We start from the raw sequence: 15,350 nt of genomic DNA on the forward strand, positions 1-15,350 counted from the left end.
ATGATAAATCGCCTAAAATAATCCGGGACAAAAATATCGTCTCGAATAAGTAAACGGGATTCATCATAAGGAGGGTTATCGTGGGCAACATCCTGGCTTTACACACATAACCCTCGACCAGGACGCATCCGGGTGTTTGTGAGACGTCATCAAGAGAAAATTGCGTACTTTTATGACTAACTGAATAGAGCTATCTCATAGCTCTACACTGTTATCCAACTATTTCTCCTAGATCTGTACGGCAGTAGCAACGGTACAATTTATTGTGGAACAATTGTTCAACTTGGTGACTTAGATAGTCACTAGCCGGCGTCTAATGTTAAACTTTCTATATAAATGAACAGGTCAAAACTTTGAGTAAGAGAACTTCTGCTCAAAGTATGTCAGTTTCTAACTGCATAGGTCAAGTTTTATTCTATTTAAGTTGCTATTTTGGTAAACAGTTGTACAAGTATCGTTCTAAGTCTTCCATAAAATAAAGGGGATTTGTACAAGCCCGCTAAACCCTGGACAGCACGTCTTGTTGCATATGGCTACGCTGAATTTCGCTGCACTATTGACGATGTCAAGCCTTTATAAGCCCGCAAAGATAACAATATTTAAGGTTGTACCCATTTGGTTTGCACTGACCTGTCAACTATGTCGCGGATCCGGCGATATTTCCATAGAGATGTCATAACCGAACCATCGTTTCAATCGGCCTAATAAACAACATACCGTACTATCGTACACCGTATAGTATGGATGAAAGAAACTATCTGACGTACTTACCTCTCATTAAAATTTTATGATTAAATCTTTTTATAGTTGCAGAATGTTGAACTTTACTAGCTATAACCAATGCTTTTGGCTGTGCACAATAGTACGTTCTCAGTCAAAAGCCATTGGTATATTTGCGCTAGTACGTTTATCTGATAGATAACTCGTAACTTAGTGTGTGTGTATATATATGTTTCAGGCTCGATTAACACCGAGAGCCGAAGGGAGTAATTTTGTTTCAAGGCTACGTCGCAAATGATAAGATCAGCGGATTCCTCTTCTGCGTAGATACGCTGCCAGACGTCAATCGCCGATCTGTGCATAGAGCCGTCATAATCAGATGGCCAGTTTAATCGGCCTAATAGATAGGCAGACGTATTATCGCATACTGTATGATATTGACCGAGAAATGCTTCATGAAAATAAAGCTTCATCGGGTCCCAGCGAACTACAAGGCTATAGTAAGAGTCACTCTTACACAATGCCCATACACAATTAATAATAGGCCGACGATATATTTATTAGTCTTGCATGGAAGCTATCTGCGTCTGGCAATGCGGCTTCCGGATCTAGCAATTGGCCCTACAAAAGATTCATTCTGTCACCGTCCTAATTGTTGAGCCTTCGTTCGATTTGTTCTTTGCTGGATTGTCCGTTTTACAACTCCCAATGGCGTCGCCACAGCACCTCTTTGTACGTGCGTTAAATAGTCAAATGGAAACAAGTAGAAGCGGGCATGTAGAAACGTACACACCCACGCAGTGGCAGCACAAATAGCTTCGTTTACATTCGCTATAATCGTTATTCCCAATATGGCTTGTTGTCGTCGGCATGTTTGTTCGAAGAATGGCGGTAGGGCACATGCATCCATTGCCAACCAGTAAACGAACAGCGTTGATATTTCAGAGGAACTCATGCCTCCGCAGCTGTGCTTGATTGTGTTGCTGGTGCTATGGCTGATACTATTGATATCCGCGTCCGGAGTGTCGGCCTGTGAAATGATAACGCTCTGTCCTGCTGTTGTGGTCTGTTCGCCGTCGTCGCGGCAAGATAACGCGGCGGCAAATTTCACTGATAAGGACCAACCCCGAGATAGCGGAGATAACAACATTAACGACGCCAATCTGAAGAAAAGGCCACCAGAGTTAGTTGTCAGGAGGAATATGAAATACACCGAACTGCTAGTGTTTATATATATATATATATATATATATATATATATATATATATATATATATAATAAATAATTCCAAAATATGTTATTCCTTGCTTCCGAAGTACAGCCACGCGGCATGTACATAATGGATCAATCGTAACTCTTAACGATGTGCACATGATCGAGAATAATGTTTTATAGGCTAGCTTCCATTGGACAGCCGTTGAATGTTTATGAACATGTTATAACGTTTGAGGAGTCAACTATAAGTTCAACTAAGGTATTGTCTACAAGAATCTATGCTGAATTTTAGGTCGTGGAGACCTTTTTGTCTACGGACAACTAAGCAGAGACATGGAAGGAAGGAAGGAAGGACAAATGATTCTCAAAGCACTACTCAAAAACGTACAGGACGGGATAGGAATCAACAAAGTAGTAAATTCGATTGGCAATAGTCCGATAAGCGAACATGTACTCGCATAGCTCCCCTTTGTCGAAACGGCGTTTACCTAAAAAAGAGCCTGTATGCACAACCGCGTCATGTCTCCTCTCAGATTTGGATCATTTGGAATCAATTAAGATGGTATCGATACGATTTACATTTGCATCAAGGTCTCACGTATTTACGTTCGGGCACGTATTAAGCACGAGAGAGGGAAGAAAATATTTTTTGAGTATTTTATAAATTCTAAACAACGGCTATTCGCTGAACACAATCATAGGATCTGGTGTAGCTCTGCACGTTTTACTGCCGTTGCCTTTATATACGCATTAGTAGGGAGTATATATATATATAAGGGATGTATCCACGTGCCGGCAGAGGATCGATTCTAACGAGAACATTTGTTAGATAAAGATATTGTAAGTAGTGAGTGTCGAGTGCAATTTCTATCAGCGACGACGGCATCGGTGCTGCTGTTGCTGAGTCTGCAGCTTCGTTTGCCATTGGCCACTGGCCGAAGATACTGTCTCCGTCGGCGATAGTGCGATGGAGATAAGCGCTCAGAAGAGGTAACAGCAGTAATAATATGGAAACGAAAGATTCGTCACGGTCTCAACCAGCGTACCCGTAATCAGCCGCGCAGACAAACACCGTGATTGCTAACCACAGCGTCGTTATGGTAGCAGCGATGGCGGCCGGATAGAGGTAAGGGCCGATAATGATGACTTCGCTCAAATGCCGTCCCGCAGCCTGGCTGGAGCTGAAAGTCAGGCGATAACGTTAACTGCTAGACTCTATCGCGGGCCCGATATCATTTGGATGAAGACAACAACGATAGCAAAAGCGGCGGTTTCGTTTCGACGTCAACGCTGTTTTTTGGGCGTCTGATAGATAGATCGCCGCCGCTAGATCGTCGCTTCTACATAAGTTCAAAATGTTTATTAGAGCTTTACCCAAAATTCCCCAGTTACTTTCGAGTTGGATGCTTCCTTTCAAACTATAGTATAAATGCAACGATCGGCGGTCGCTCTAGGGTGTCGAAGAGAGCTAAGAGAAGTTGGAGGTATTTAATCCTACAGTTAATAGTTCCATAATGTGTGGATACTTTTGCTCAACTTTCCACAGCTGTATCCCTATCTAGCCATACGATGCCATATAGTATAGCCGAATCAGTTTCGGCCTTATTCAAAAACCCGTAAAGAGCTTAAAAATGACTTGTAGAGATTACTGCCTATTGATGTTGATTGGAACGCCGGTTGGACTTCGTCGTCGAAGGGCATGAAATGAGCTCTCCCTGTCTAAAATAATTCGGTAACGAATTTTTGGGGCAATTCGTTATTGTGGCAACTCTTGCCCTGTCAGTTCAACATATAGTTACCTCCGTTCACGGCCCAGCTGGTCAGTTATATATACTTAAATGTTTTGTTTAACAGGAAGATGTATCGCTTAAGTGGGTAACTTCAGTTGAATGTCAGTTCATTTATGGGGGAAACGAACTGGAGAGAAGGGGCCTATGTGGCAGGTTATTTCCGATGTGGCTGACGGCGCGCAGATCATTATAGTTTCCCCCCTAAGATCATTATCTGCAGACCACTATCATTAAAACATGTCAGACAAATTCTTCCATTCTCGATACGGAAGAACCGTTGTAACATATTAAAATACGTTGTTGTTCAAAATAAACGTTATCGATATGAATAACATATGTATATAGGCGAGTATCTATCTTGATAATGAACGCATCGTTCCATCACCCATCTATCTATGGGCAACTTACGTAGTTTAATGTCTTCGCTGGCGGTGTGCACATCGTGGTCGTCATGGGTGCGATCGTTTTTAAATTGTTGCTGCTGCCGTTTGGTCGACTCGAGTTTGACTTCTCTCGCATTGGCCGTCGCTGTGTTCCCCGTTTCCGCGGTGTCAGACTCCAATTTGAAGCAGACCGTCTCGGGGCCAAGCCGGAAGACTTCTTTCATGGCAACGGAGCACATCGTCAGAAATAAATAAACGTAGAGCACTTATTTGCGGGTCTGAGAGAAGAAGCTCTGAACTCAATGAAGTTGTCTACAGGTCTCCCAGCCTGACGCCATGATATTATCTGGGACTCGATTATAATCGCTTAGTTATTTGCACCGAATCACCGGTTAAATCCGTGGGACACTCGTTAAGCACTTGTATATTCTTCCAACTGATTAATGGGTTGTAGCGGCACAACATATTTCGCTGCATTGTACACCCGAGGCGATTGTAACTATAGTCACTAGGTCCGATTGATAAATGCACTTTCCTTTTAGAGAACTTTCAGCTCCACTGGTTAGAGGATGAGCTGATAGTTCCATTAAAACTATCTCAGTACCGACGTTCATGTGACCATCGACAGGTGGTTGTTTCGGGAATAATCGCCAGCTAGTCTAACGTAGACTAGCCTATTCGAGACGGTCGTCGCTCAATTTCGAACTGGACGGAACTTTTTCTTCAATATGGCAAACCTGCCGCTGTCATAACTCCATGACAACGTCACTGCTCTAGCCAATGACCAGACGAATGCGACTCGAGGAAAACAGAATAAATTGATAAATAAATAAAAAAGCTACTTTCAAGTCGGCTCTGTATTGCCTGAGATCATAGGCAAGAATAATAATTGTGCTAGTAGTACTCGTTATAGAAGAAGACTGCGGTTCCGCTGTACGCAACGGTCCCGGCCGTGGACGTTATGAAGTTCGATGCCAGATTGCGTTGCGTAAAAAAGCACGACTCCGTTCAGCGACAGCGTTCGTTGGCTGAGCAACGTGTATCCCAACCGGACTAATTCTGTCGGCCGTGTTACGGAGCACAGAGAGGCCTTCGACGGTATACCGCTGAGAACCGACAAATAAAGAAAGTCGTCCTGCCAGTTAGCCAAAGTCAACTGGCCTGACAAGCGAGCTAGTCAATCGGATCTGACCACACGATGCCGCTGGCTTGCTACCACAGGCTACTGCGGCGTCACAGCTCAGCGCGATCTTGCTCGGCCGACCGTCGGAGCTGCTCTGAGCGCCATGCGCTAGGTGGAAGTACTGACTGGGAGAGGGTACCAGGTCCAGCGACGGAGGCAGACAAGCAAGCGGCCGTAGTATTGGCGGCTGCAGTGGGTAGGAGCAGCAGCAGAGGGGTGCTGGAGTGCCGAGAGGGCTCGAACGGCTGTTCGGTCGACTCGTTGCTGCTGCTGCTGCTGCTGCTGCTGTTGGTCCCTTGCGCCACGCTGTTTAGTGTGCCCAGTCGAGGCCGTCAACGACGGGCGGCTGGGAGATCAAGAGACTGCTTGGAGAGTATGGCGATGATGGTGTTGGCCGTTCCACCAATCGTGGGGGCCAGTCGTACTAGTGGGCTGCTTCGGAGGAGTTTACCGCCAGGGGGAGGGGGGGGGGGAGTGAAGCCACCGACGAGGACGAAGCGGGAACAGGAAAGGGCACTGGTAGACCGGGAGAAGGAAGCCAGTCTAATATATACACAGTAAGCGGTGGCTGGCAAGTGGATGGGTGGAAGTGTGGGGACTGCAATGGGGAGACTACTAGAAGGGGAGGTAAAAGCGCTGTTCGCTTGCTTGCCACTGATAAGATTCTTTTAGGGACAGCCTGAGAGCGATAAGGCGAATATATGGCTGATAGCCGAGCAGCATGAGGTCGCTTATCTCGAGAGTACAGCAGCCCAGCACAGTCGAGTCGGCCGGTTGCCCCCCCCACTCCCGGGTTTACCGCCGCGTCCCCTACTGATCCCTGCTTTTTCTATCCACGATTCCCTTCGCGTTGCGTCACAGCGTTGTGTTGGCGTTCGGTTCGGCGCTTGCCGTTGGTTTGTCCTAGACTGCCCCTACTTTGCGAAAACCCTCTACTTCGCCGCCCCCGAAAAATCTCTGTTAGTGGAGACGGTGGCAAGACAGCAGTCAAGTGACCGTCCGGTCGCGGCATGGGCGCCTTTGGTTAACGCTGATTTCAGCCTGCCGCTAGTGGACTGCTGCTGCCTCTTAGCCCTCGGTGCGGCCCTCAGCTCTCAGAACTCAGCAAAAGACTTAGGAGTGCTCCTGTACGAGACAACAATGTCCGCGCGAGATCGTTCCTCAGCTTAATACCAGCGCGCAGAAGGCGAACTAACTGTTACAAATAATCCTATTACCGTAAACTTTGTATGACCAGTCAGGTATGCATCCTCGATGGTGTGTCCAACTTTATTCCGTAACCCGTTCTTTTTCACAGTCTCTTACGTTTTAATAGCCAGGCAAAAACACTGACGTCGTCAGCAAGCAGTCACCTTATGAACTAATCTGTATCCGTTTGTGTACAAGAGCAATGAAACTGAATGGCCGCTGCACCAAACTGGGAACTGATCACAGCATATGGAATCGATCGGAAAAGAAAGGAGTCAACTTGTGTCGGCCGAATTGCAAAAGTATTGGCTGCAAAGGTGGAAATCAATTTGACATCAGATCTTGTCCTTTCTTGGTTGGCATCCTGAAATAGGCTCGACTGCAGTTTCTCAACGGTCATATGTTGCTGTTTTTGCAGCCTAAAGACGCTCCAAAATCCCTTTCAATTTCTGGAGGGGCGCGATACCTATTATAAAATGTATAATTTGTGCTATATATTAGCCTTTGTGCGACGGTATTCTAGTGAAGTACCGAAAGTCCGGCATAGTCGTATGTATGAAGTGCAAGCTGTGTATTTATACGAACAGATTGACCAAATATCCGCAATAGTTAACAGAAGCTAAGCTCGAGCAAATTACGTTCCCTTAATGCAGACCATGCAGGACAATGTGAGAATTATCGGACCATATTAAAGAAACAGATTTTTATGTAAATATATTGTAATATAGCCCATCTCGATATAACAAACTGGAACGACCCCAACCCATTGATAGTTCGTAATATGCAGACACTTCTAGCATACGATAAGCATGACTACTTCGCATTGTTTTAAAATGACCACAGGGGGCAGGGGCGGAAACACCAGCAACGGCCCCTTCTGCAAGTTTTCTTTTAACAAAGGTAAGCAGATCAGAGCGATGCTTTATATATATATGAACATACGGATTTGTTCTTTAAAAGATTATAAATTAAATCAGTTATATTTCTCTAACCTATTACATTTGAGTTCCGTGACACATCGTTATTCCCACCAGCCCGCGGACAGGAGGTGATGAACCTTGTTTATTTTACTAACTATTGTTAAAACAATCGTTCAGGCTGTTTCTGCTATTGCCATATACTGCTACTTAAGGATTAAATGTCGGCTGACTCTGATAGCAAGATCGTACACAGAGCTTCGGGTGGTCCGTTCAACTCTTGCGACGTTAACGATATTTAATTAGTTATTTGTCTTTTTTGTACCCAATTTGCTAGCAAACAGTGAATAAACGCAAGGGATAGAAACTATGCAGAGATCAACCTAGCTTTATCGATTAGAAGAACGAGCAAAAGAAGATTTTGTATACACATAAGCATCTCTTCGACATAAGACAGCAATTAGAAATCCTGTTGAATAGTGTCGTACGGTTTCTAAAGAGACATTTTTAAGGTAAATGCTATTATTTCTTGAGTTTACTGCAATTCGCTTTCACGGTATCGTGTTGTAGCGTTTTTTTAAAGTAAATAAAGAAAAATAAACGCAAAAATAAGCTTACCAGCATCTAACGAACAGCAGCTGGCGTGTTCCATAACTGTCGGCGATTAAATGGGATCTTTCGGATCCGTTGCCACCTCAAATTAGCTGTGGCTGAATGATTCATCCCTCTTCCCTACTAATGGCTGTCTTTCAGACGTATCGATCTCATCCTTGATCATGATCTCCGCTGTGGCCCTATCATGGACACCCCATAGATAAAGAGATGTAATATCAAAATGTATCAGCAGAATGCCCAAATATCAACAATAGGTTTGACTGTATTTCAGCATTAAATTCATTGGGGTATTTCTGGATCCTATTATCTGTAATGTTATAATTTTCAATACGAAACAGTCAACGGTTATCGGATCGAAGCGGTTTTTGTTGACGACAGTAACGTTGTTGTTGTTGTTGTTGTTGTTGTCATCGGTCAATCTTGTCTTTAAACGATATTCGGTTATCGTGTCTTATCGCTGGCGCGCAAAGGTCTGGAGAGAACTTCCACTTTTGCATCTCTGGGATACATTTTCCGTTCCAACGCTCAAATGAGCTCGTTACTTGGACGTAATTAAACAATACACGCATGCAGATAAAGCAATGCAGACCTATGTATGAATATATATTACCCTTAGTATTTCATATGCATTCCAAAATAGTGCGAGCAGCATACGGACGTGGTGTACCGTTTCTGAAAACGGCTAGACACTGTGGTAAGTGATCCCGAAAGAAGAGCTGTAGTAGCTATTAACTAGGGCTAACTTATCTTAAATCAGTCTTATAAAAAAAACTTAAATCAGAGCAGTCAAGATACAAATTGATCGTTTGTATGCATCCGTTTCAAGTACAATGTCATCCCCGTCATAATTATTGTTATCATTAAGGGGAGTTCACCCTTAGCGTGCCGCGCACTTATTTCATCCCTCTACTTAGTTATCTATATATTTGCTAGAAGTTTGTTTGTACAACGCTGCAACAAGCCTGTGATGATAATGCTCTGTGTTAACAATCACCATTAACATGTAATTGTCAGTAATGAACTTGAAAACACAGTAGCACCTAGAGCAGCTCAAGTTCCGTTGGTGATGTGCGGTGCTCGAATGAAGCGAGCCTGTACCCTCGAGGAATTGCGAGATTCGATGCTTGTGATGCCCACATCACCTTTCTGAGCTGCCCATTCGAAAACCCAAATTCATACAGAGTAGTACACAAAGTCTCTAAAGGCTGTTCATGCCCCAGATGAAACCCATTACGATCAGTGTGACTTTTGTGTGTAAAAATTAAAATAAATGTTTGATATATTAGATTCTGGAATGCTACCTGTTACTATGTTAATAGCATCTCGTAATTGCTATCGTCTCTTCAACTGCATCATTACGTGAAGACATTTATTAAACGAACTTTCAGCAATAGGTAATTTAGCTTGGAACGAACAACGGTTGCTTCTAACCTCATGTTTATATTCAGCTTTTAACTTCGTATTTCAGAGTGCCTAAGCGTCTTGCAGCATCCAGATGCTGATCTAGGCCCCATCCAGTCTGCCCATACTCTGAGCTGGGTGACTGTAAATGGTTCCACGCTCAACTGTAACTCGAAAATCCCTTTAGAAGATTATCGATCTGATTATGATTGCGGTGTTTCGATGGCGGATATGTTCCGGCCATGAGAAGTTGTCCCGTAAGTGCAACGGGATAGAGCAAACCGCGATATGTTAGTTGATCTTCAGCGATGGCTGAACACATCTGTAACTATTTTTCCACAAACTAGGGCTAAATCGCCTTCATATAAACGTCTATGTCATTGAATTATGATAATTCTAACGGCATGACTCTTCTAGATTAATCGCCGTGCGGCTACGTACGCCCCAGAGCTTTGCTAGTCAGAAACAAATCAAAGACGAGTACGATGTACAAAAAAGAGGTAACAGCTGACTACGAGTTAACAGATCTGTCTCAAGCTCTCCAACGCTGAGTGTACATGGCGCCGATTTTAGCGATTTCCGATGGCACATGACGACAAAACTGCGTTACGTATCTACCGCGATGGCAAAAGTACTACTTAGAGAAATACTACCACTGGTCTATGAGAGAATGCTTGATGAACAGCGGCGACAAGCAAGAAGGCCACAGACGACGCTGGGCCAAACCATTACCGATTGGTCAAACTCTAGAATCTGTAGTTTATGCAGCGTCAGCTTGATTGATACGGTCAGATAAACAGATATCTACCTAGAAAGACAAGGAAAAGTTGCCGGTCACATTCGACCCAATGGACAGCCGGCCAATGATCATCGGACAATACTATAGCACCGGGACTGATTCCATCTAGAGCAGAACAGGGTAGAATCGAAGGCATTACATTCTGCCATATGCATAGTATTACGTAAACGTATGTACATGTAATGTATACGTGTGCATATAGATAAAACGCTGTTAAGCCAATGGAAATTGCTGTTAAAATAATGTGGTCAACGATTTCCCTACGCAGCCATGACGCCGTTGAAAATGCTCCGCGACGCCAAAGGAACTCTGTCGTCACAGTTATTAATAATAGTAAACTAACGACGCTTTGTTTGTGCACTTCCAGCCCGAAGAATTCAATGACGTTACTTTGTGCTAGTTAGCCAGAAGCTGCCAACGGCTATAACGTGTTCAGTTAGCGAGAGTTCGGCATGTACGTACGTACGTACGTACACAAACCATTTGGACCTAATTTTTAATCTCTGTCAATTTTTTGTTTTAAATTAACAGAACGGACTGTGTAAGCTAAAGAAGGGAAGCTGTCGTTGCTCGAAGCGTTGAGTCGAATAGATTATACATGTATGGATAATGTGGAAAGCAAAATCATATGGCAACGGTGGCCCACATCCTGCTCGATGTTTATTGCTCCGGTTATAATAACGGACAGAAAGCACTTCTTATATATTTCTTTCGTATCACAAATAGTATATTTCTAATTTCCCGATTAAACCAGTGTTTTTTTTTTGCCGACATACCCTTGGGCGTATAGCGCAGCGCGGCCATAGCTCGTTTCGCAATATCAAGCATATAACGTTCACTGGCAAATCTCATTATCAAAACTCGAACTCGTAACAATGTCGTATAATCTGTCTATCTATCTATCTATCTATCTATCTATCTATCTATCTATCTATATTAAAGCTCCTGAAAGCATCCATTATCATCGTATTACAACTTCTTATCGATTATTGACTGTTATAAATAAAATTATACTAATTTCTATGCAATCAAGCGATACATTAGCCACGATCTATGGGTCGCTGACTCTAGCACAGATAAGCAAAGAACGAAATTGAAGTTTATATATATATATATATATATATATATTAGTTTCTCTTTCGCGCTTTTCTCTTTACTTTTTTTTTGTTCCTACCGCGCTGCCCACCAAAGTGCCATGACGTCCACATCCTTCACTAACCTACAGCGAGAGCTACACTCGTGTAACCTGTACATACACGATATGGCCATTTAAAATGGGGGGACTTTTATCGTCGTGCAGACACGCAAAGATTTCTCGTCATGAAGCATATTTCCCCGCTGTGTTCTCGGCTTTGTATGACTATTGCATACAGCTCTCGCCCTTCCTCCACCTATATACCTCCTGTCTCGCCCTGCTGCTCCGTAATCAAGTCTCGGCTCTCATATCTACATCCTCCGTCGCGTAGTTTTCCTCTAGTTTCGTCTGCCAGCATTTCTCTTCGAACTATTGCAATGCTTTCTTTCTATGTGGGTCCGTTCTCCACCGCATGCCTCTTCCTCAGTCCCTTTTTGGGTCTAGCGATTGGCCTCGTGCGGATGTGTGGACCTCTGTGTACGACCGGATTATATGCCTATATATGTACATATGAACCAAGGACTTTGGCCTAGTAGTGGGACGACGGCGTCGCTCGCTATCACATGAGAACATGCTAAATCGTGTCGGTCGTCTTCATGGCGTTTATTTGCCCATTTGCCCTAACGCTTTTCGCTTCCCAAAACCCGAATCTTCGAATCGAGCTTCTGAGATCTCTCAGACACCCCCCTCGCCCCCTTCCTCCCGTCTCGCTCGTTTTTGGTCGCCAATTTCTTCGTCGTTCTTTTTCGTTTACCATAGCACGGACAGGTCGTGCATAGGTGAACAAGTCTGCTAACCGCCTCGTTACCTCCGTTGTTCCGTCCTATTTGATTATGTAATCCATATCGGAAGATTTAATCGACCTCAATGCCTGCGGTGTCACACCGTGCGGCGTTGAGCGAGTGCCGCTGTGAGCGGGTAAATTAGGTCGAGCTCGGACTGGGGGTGAATCTATCTCGTGACACCTTACGGCAGTCTTGTATAGGTTATGGCAGTATTTTTTTTTGTTAGTTCACCAACAATAAGCTTGAAGTGAGTTGACTTTAGAATTAAAGGGTAAAACGGCATTCGTTTATTAAGGAACGTCGACTTAGCTTGAGTATGGGGAAGTATCAAATGATTGCTGAACAACAAATTGTTGCTCGGCCTTTTGAAAAACGATTTAAACCAAAGAGAGGTAGCTTTGTCAACAAAGAACATCTTTACAATGGTTTAATTTTTATTGAATAAAGCTCGCAACTGCTGTAATTATCAACGAATTAAAGCTACCGCTCAATTTGCTCCAAATAATGGGACTAATCATCGCTCATCTTGAAAATTCTTTTGTATTGCTCCAACCTCAGATGTAATCTAATAATGCTAACCCGAGTTGGTCTTCATCAAGTCACAACCAGCCCGGTTACCTTCCGAAACGAGCTATGCCGCGCATTCTCCTATTCAAAATATAATAGTAGATTTTTACAGGTTTCCCGTTTTCGAGCTTTGCAGCGCCTTTCAAACTTCCGTTAATACATCTTCCATCAGTGTTGCTATACACGACTAGGCATGCAGAGTGCTCGTGCGATCATAACCGATCTGATGTTTTTGCTCACGTTCAACTACTTTTCTACCGTCACGTTCTTCGTATCTTCTTCATCATTCAAATGGATATATACGCGCCTGTGATATCATATCTTAGATACGCTCCATGAAGTCTTTCCCGCCGTCAGTTCCTTTATTCACTAGCACTCTACCTGTCGTTCACTTCGTGCGTATACAGAGTATGCAATGCTTTGGGACGTCACTTGCGTCTAGGATTACGTCGATCGAGCAGCAGCTGCGACTGGCGCCCAGAGAAAATAAAAAAAAAAGCCGCGCGTATTTATGGAAGTCCGCTACGCGAGCGTTAGTCACCGTTAGCCGATTGTAGTGTAGTAGTCATTCTGACGTGGGCGATACCGTTTCGTATACATTGTATTACACGTAATGTGGGCCTGATTCTCAGTTGTCGATCATAGCTGGTTCGTAAATAATTCCTCGAAAGGGCGACTACCGTACGCATCAGCTCAACTGCCTTCGTGTCGACGGATGAAACGGTCCCCGATTGTGGACGCCGTGACCTCTGCTTTTTCTTCATAGCCAGCAGTCCGGGAACATTGTCTCTCGCTTTCCCTTTAGCAGCCTGCTGGAGAACGCAACTTGCCAGTTCTAGTAGTATCACCTGCAGCGCACTGGCGGGCGACACAATTCGCAAGTGACACTTCATTCATTGTTGCAACTCTACGTCCGCTTTGTGATTTTGATGCTGTTCCTGGAGTTGGGGCTGATACTGTTGATGATGCCAGCGATGTTGTCGTTATCATCGTTGAGTGGTCTTCGTCTCTTCAACTAGCCGCTTTCGTCGTGGTCGTAGCTCTACTCATGCCAAAGAAGAGACAGCAGCCGTTCAGCGTTTGCCCACAGCAGGCAGCTGATGCTGCAAAAGTGGCAGCGGCGGATGAACGTGCAGGCTGCGAAGATTAGATAGCGTCTCTCCCCTTCGTAAGACCCCAAACCTGCGAACCTTTCTCGTTCCTCCAGATCATCCCTTACCCCTCTCGCCATTTTCACAGCCTCTCCGTTTCACGCACTCGCTGCTCCTTCCTATAAGCAGCCCTCTCTAGACGCCCGCACCTCCGTCGTGCTGCCATAGATATACACACAGGCTAGTGGCCAGGCGATGGCGCCGGGCAGACAGGCACGAGGTGTTCTGTCTGCTTCCCGCAACAGCCGGTCTCGCAGTGTCGCCACTGCTGCCAGCAGTGGCGACTGCGATGTTGGCAGTGGTAGCAGCGGTAATAGCCTGCTTTCGCGATGCCATCCGAGCGTCTGAACAGGAACGCGGGCGCCCGCTTCTGCGCGGCGGGATGCGGGAAGTATCCTCTGGGGGTAGCCGGGCGATCAGGGGTTAAGTGGGGGAGAAGCGAGTAAATGGGGAAGATGGCTGAGAAGCTGATTGCCACTGTCACCCGGATAGCGAGCGCGACTGCCGCCGCTGTGTTGCAGCTCTATCGCAGGCAATGAGTTTACCGATAAGGCCACCGCTGCCATCGTAGCGGCTGCTGCTGTCGGCTGCGCCAACACAAGCCGACTGCGGGTGCGTAGAGCGCACCCCTGTCGCACAACGAGCCCCTACAGTTTTAAGGGGCAATGAGGAACAAGGGAGCGCAGGGGTGGGAGGAAACAGAGGCTGAGCCGCCACCGCCGATCGACTAGACGACCGACCATCAGCGCGTTTGCTGTTCGTAGTGCTGCTGCCGTTTGTTGGGTAGGAAGGCAGTCACCTTCACAGCCCTTACTTTTGTGAGACACCGTAGTTCCTACTGCTGATTCGGCCGCGCCGTTGCAAGTCAAGAGAAACAGGGAGAGAGGGAGAGAGAGAGAGAGAGAGAGAGAGAGGGAGAGAGAAAGGGGAGGCGAAAACGATAGAACGGGAAAAAGAACGAGGAAAAAGGAGACAGCTAGTGGCTATGTGAGGGTGAGAAATCGTCTGACTGTGTGCAAAGCGATAGACAGAACATGGAGAGTCACAAAGCGACGCGTATCACACTCTTATCCCAAGCGTCAGCGGTCGTTCTATCTGTCTTGCCAATGGAACTCTGCAATCGCCTGAGATACCAACGTAAAAGAGATTAAAAGGCGTCCGTTCGTTCGAAAGAGGTGGGCAGGTAAGGGCGGGAGAAAAGAGATGAAAATGAAACGGGTTGATTTAGACGAAGGGGGCGAGTAAGCTGAGGGTACAGATTGTGGGGTACATGTAAAGACAGCTTCAGCACCACTACTGATGTTTACGATAGCACCGTATACATCTAGATACATTGATGCAATAGCGATTTAGTTCAATCTGTATGATGGGAAGCGCAAACGTTGCGTCTGATATGCAGCCTCAATGATAACGACGGACGATGACCGCGTATTTCTACGCATCGAGGTATTCAAATACCTGTTCCTTTTAACGTACGCTCCACTGTGAGGCAAATGAAAA

At 45.2% G+C, this 15,350-nt stretch overlaps 2 protein-coding genes across 7 annotated transcripts in view; one reads left to right on the forward strand and one right to left on the reverse strand.

Moving 5' to 3' along the window:
- Positions 1 to 15,350, forward strand: part of LOC147754348 (uncharacterized) — a 180,956-nt gene that overhangs the window by 52,169 nt on the left and 113,437 nt on the right. The gene's annotated exons all lie outside the window — the stretch shown is intronic.
- ush (Zinc finger protein ush) overlaps positions 1 to 15,350 on the reverse strand; it is a 186,830-nt gene that overhangs the window by 30,159 nt on the left and 141,321 nt on the right. For 2 of the 5 annotated variants that reach the window (XM_086974151.1, XM_022813462.2), the window contains exon 1: positions 4,135 to 5,374. The exons of 2 other annotated variants lie outside the window; for them this stretch is intronic. In XM_086974151.1, the coding sequence (XP_086830277.1) occupies positions 4,135 to 4,348 (214 nt within the window). In that variant the 5' untranslated portion in view covers positions 4,349 to 5,374. Of the gene's footprint in view, positions 1 to 4,134; positions 5,376 to 15,350 lie in introns of those variants that run through there. One more of the 5 variants, XM_022813464.2, reaches the window with a different exon arrangement.

This window comes from Varroa destructor, unplaced genomic scaffold, assembly GCF_002443255.2.
Source record: "Varroa destructor unplaced genomic scaffold, Vdes_3.0 BEIS01000007.1, whole genome shotgun sequence".
Lineage (NCBI taxonomy): Eukaryota > Metazoa > Arthropoda > Arachnida > Mesostigmata > Varroidae > Varroa > Varroa destructor.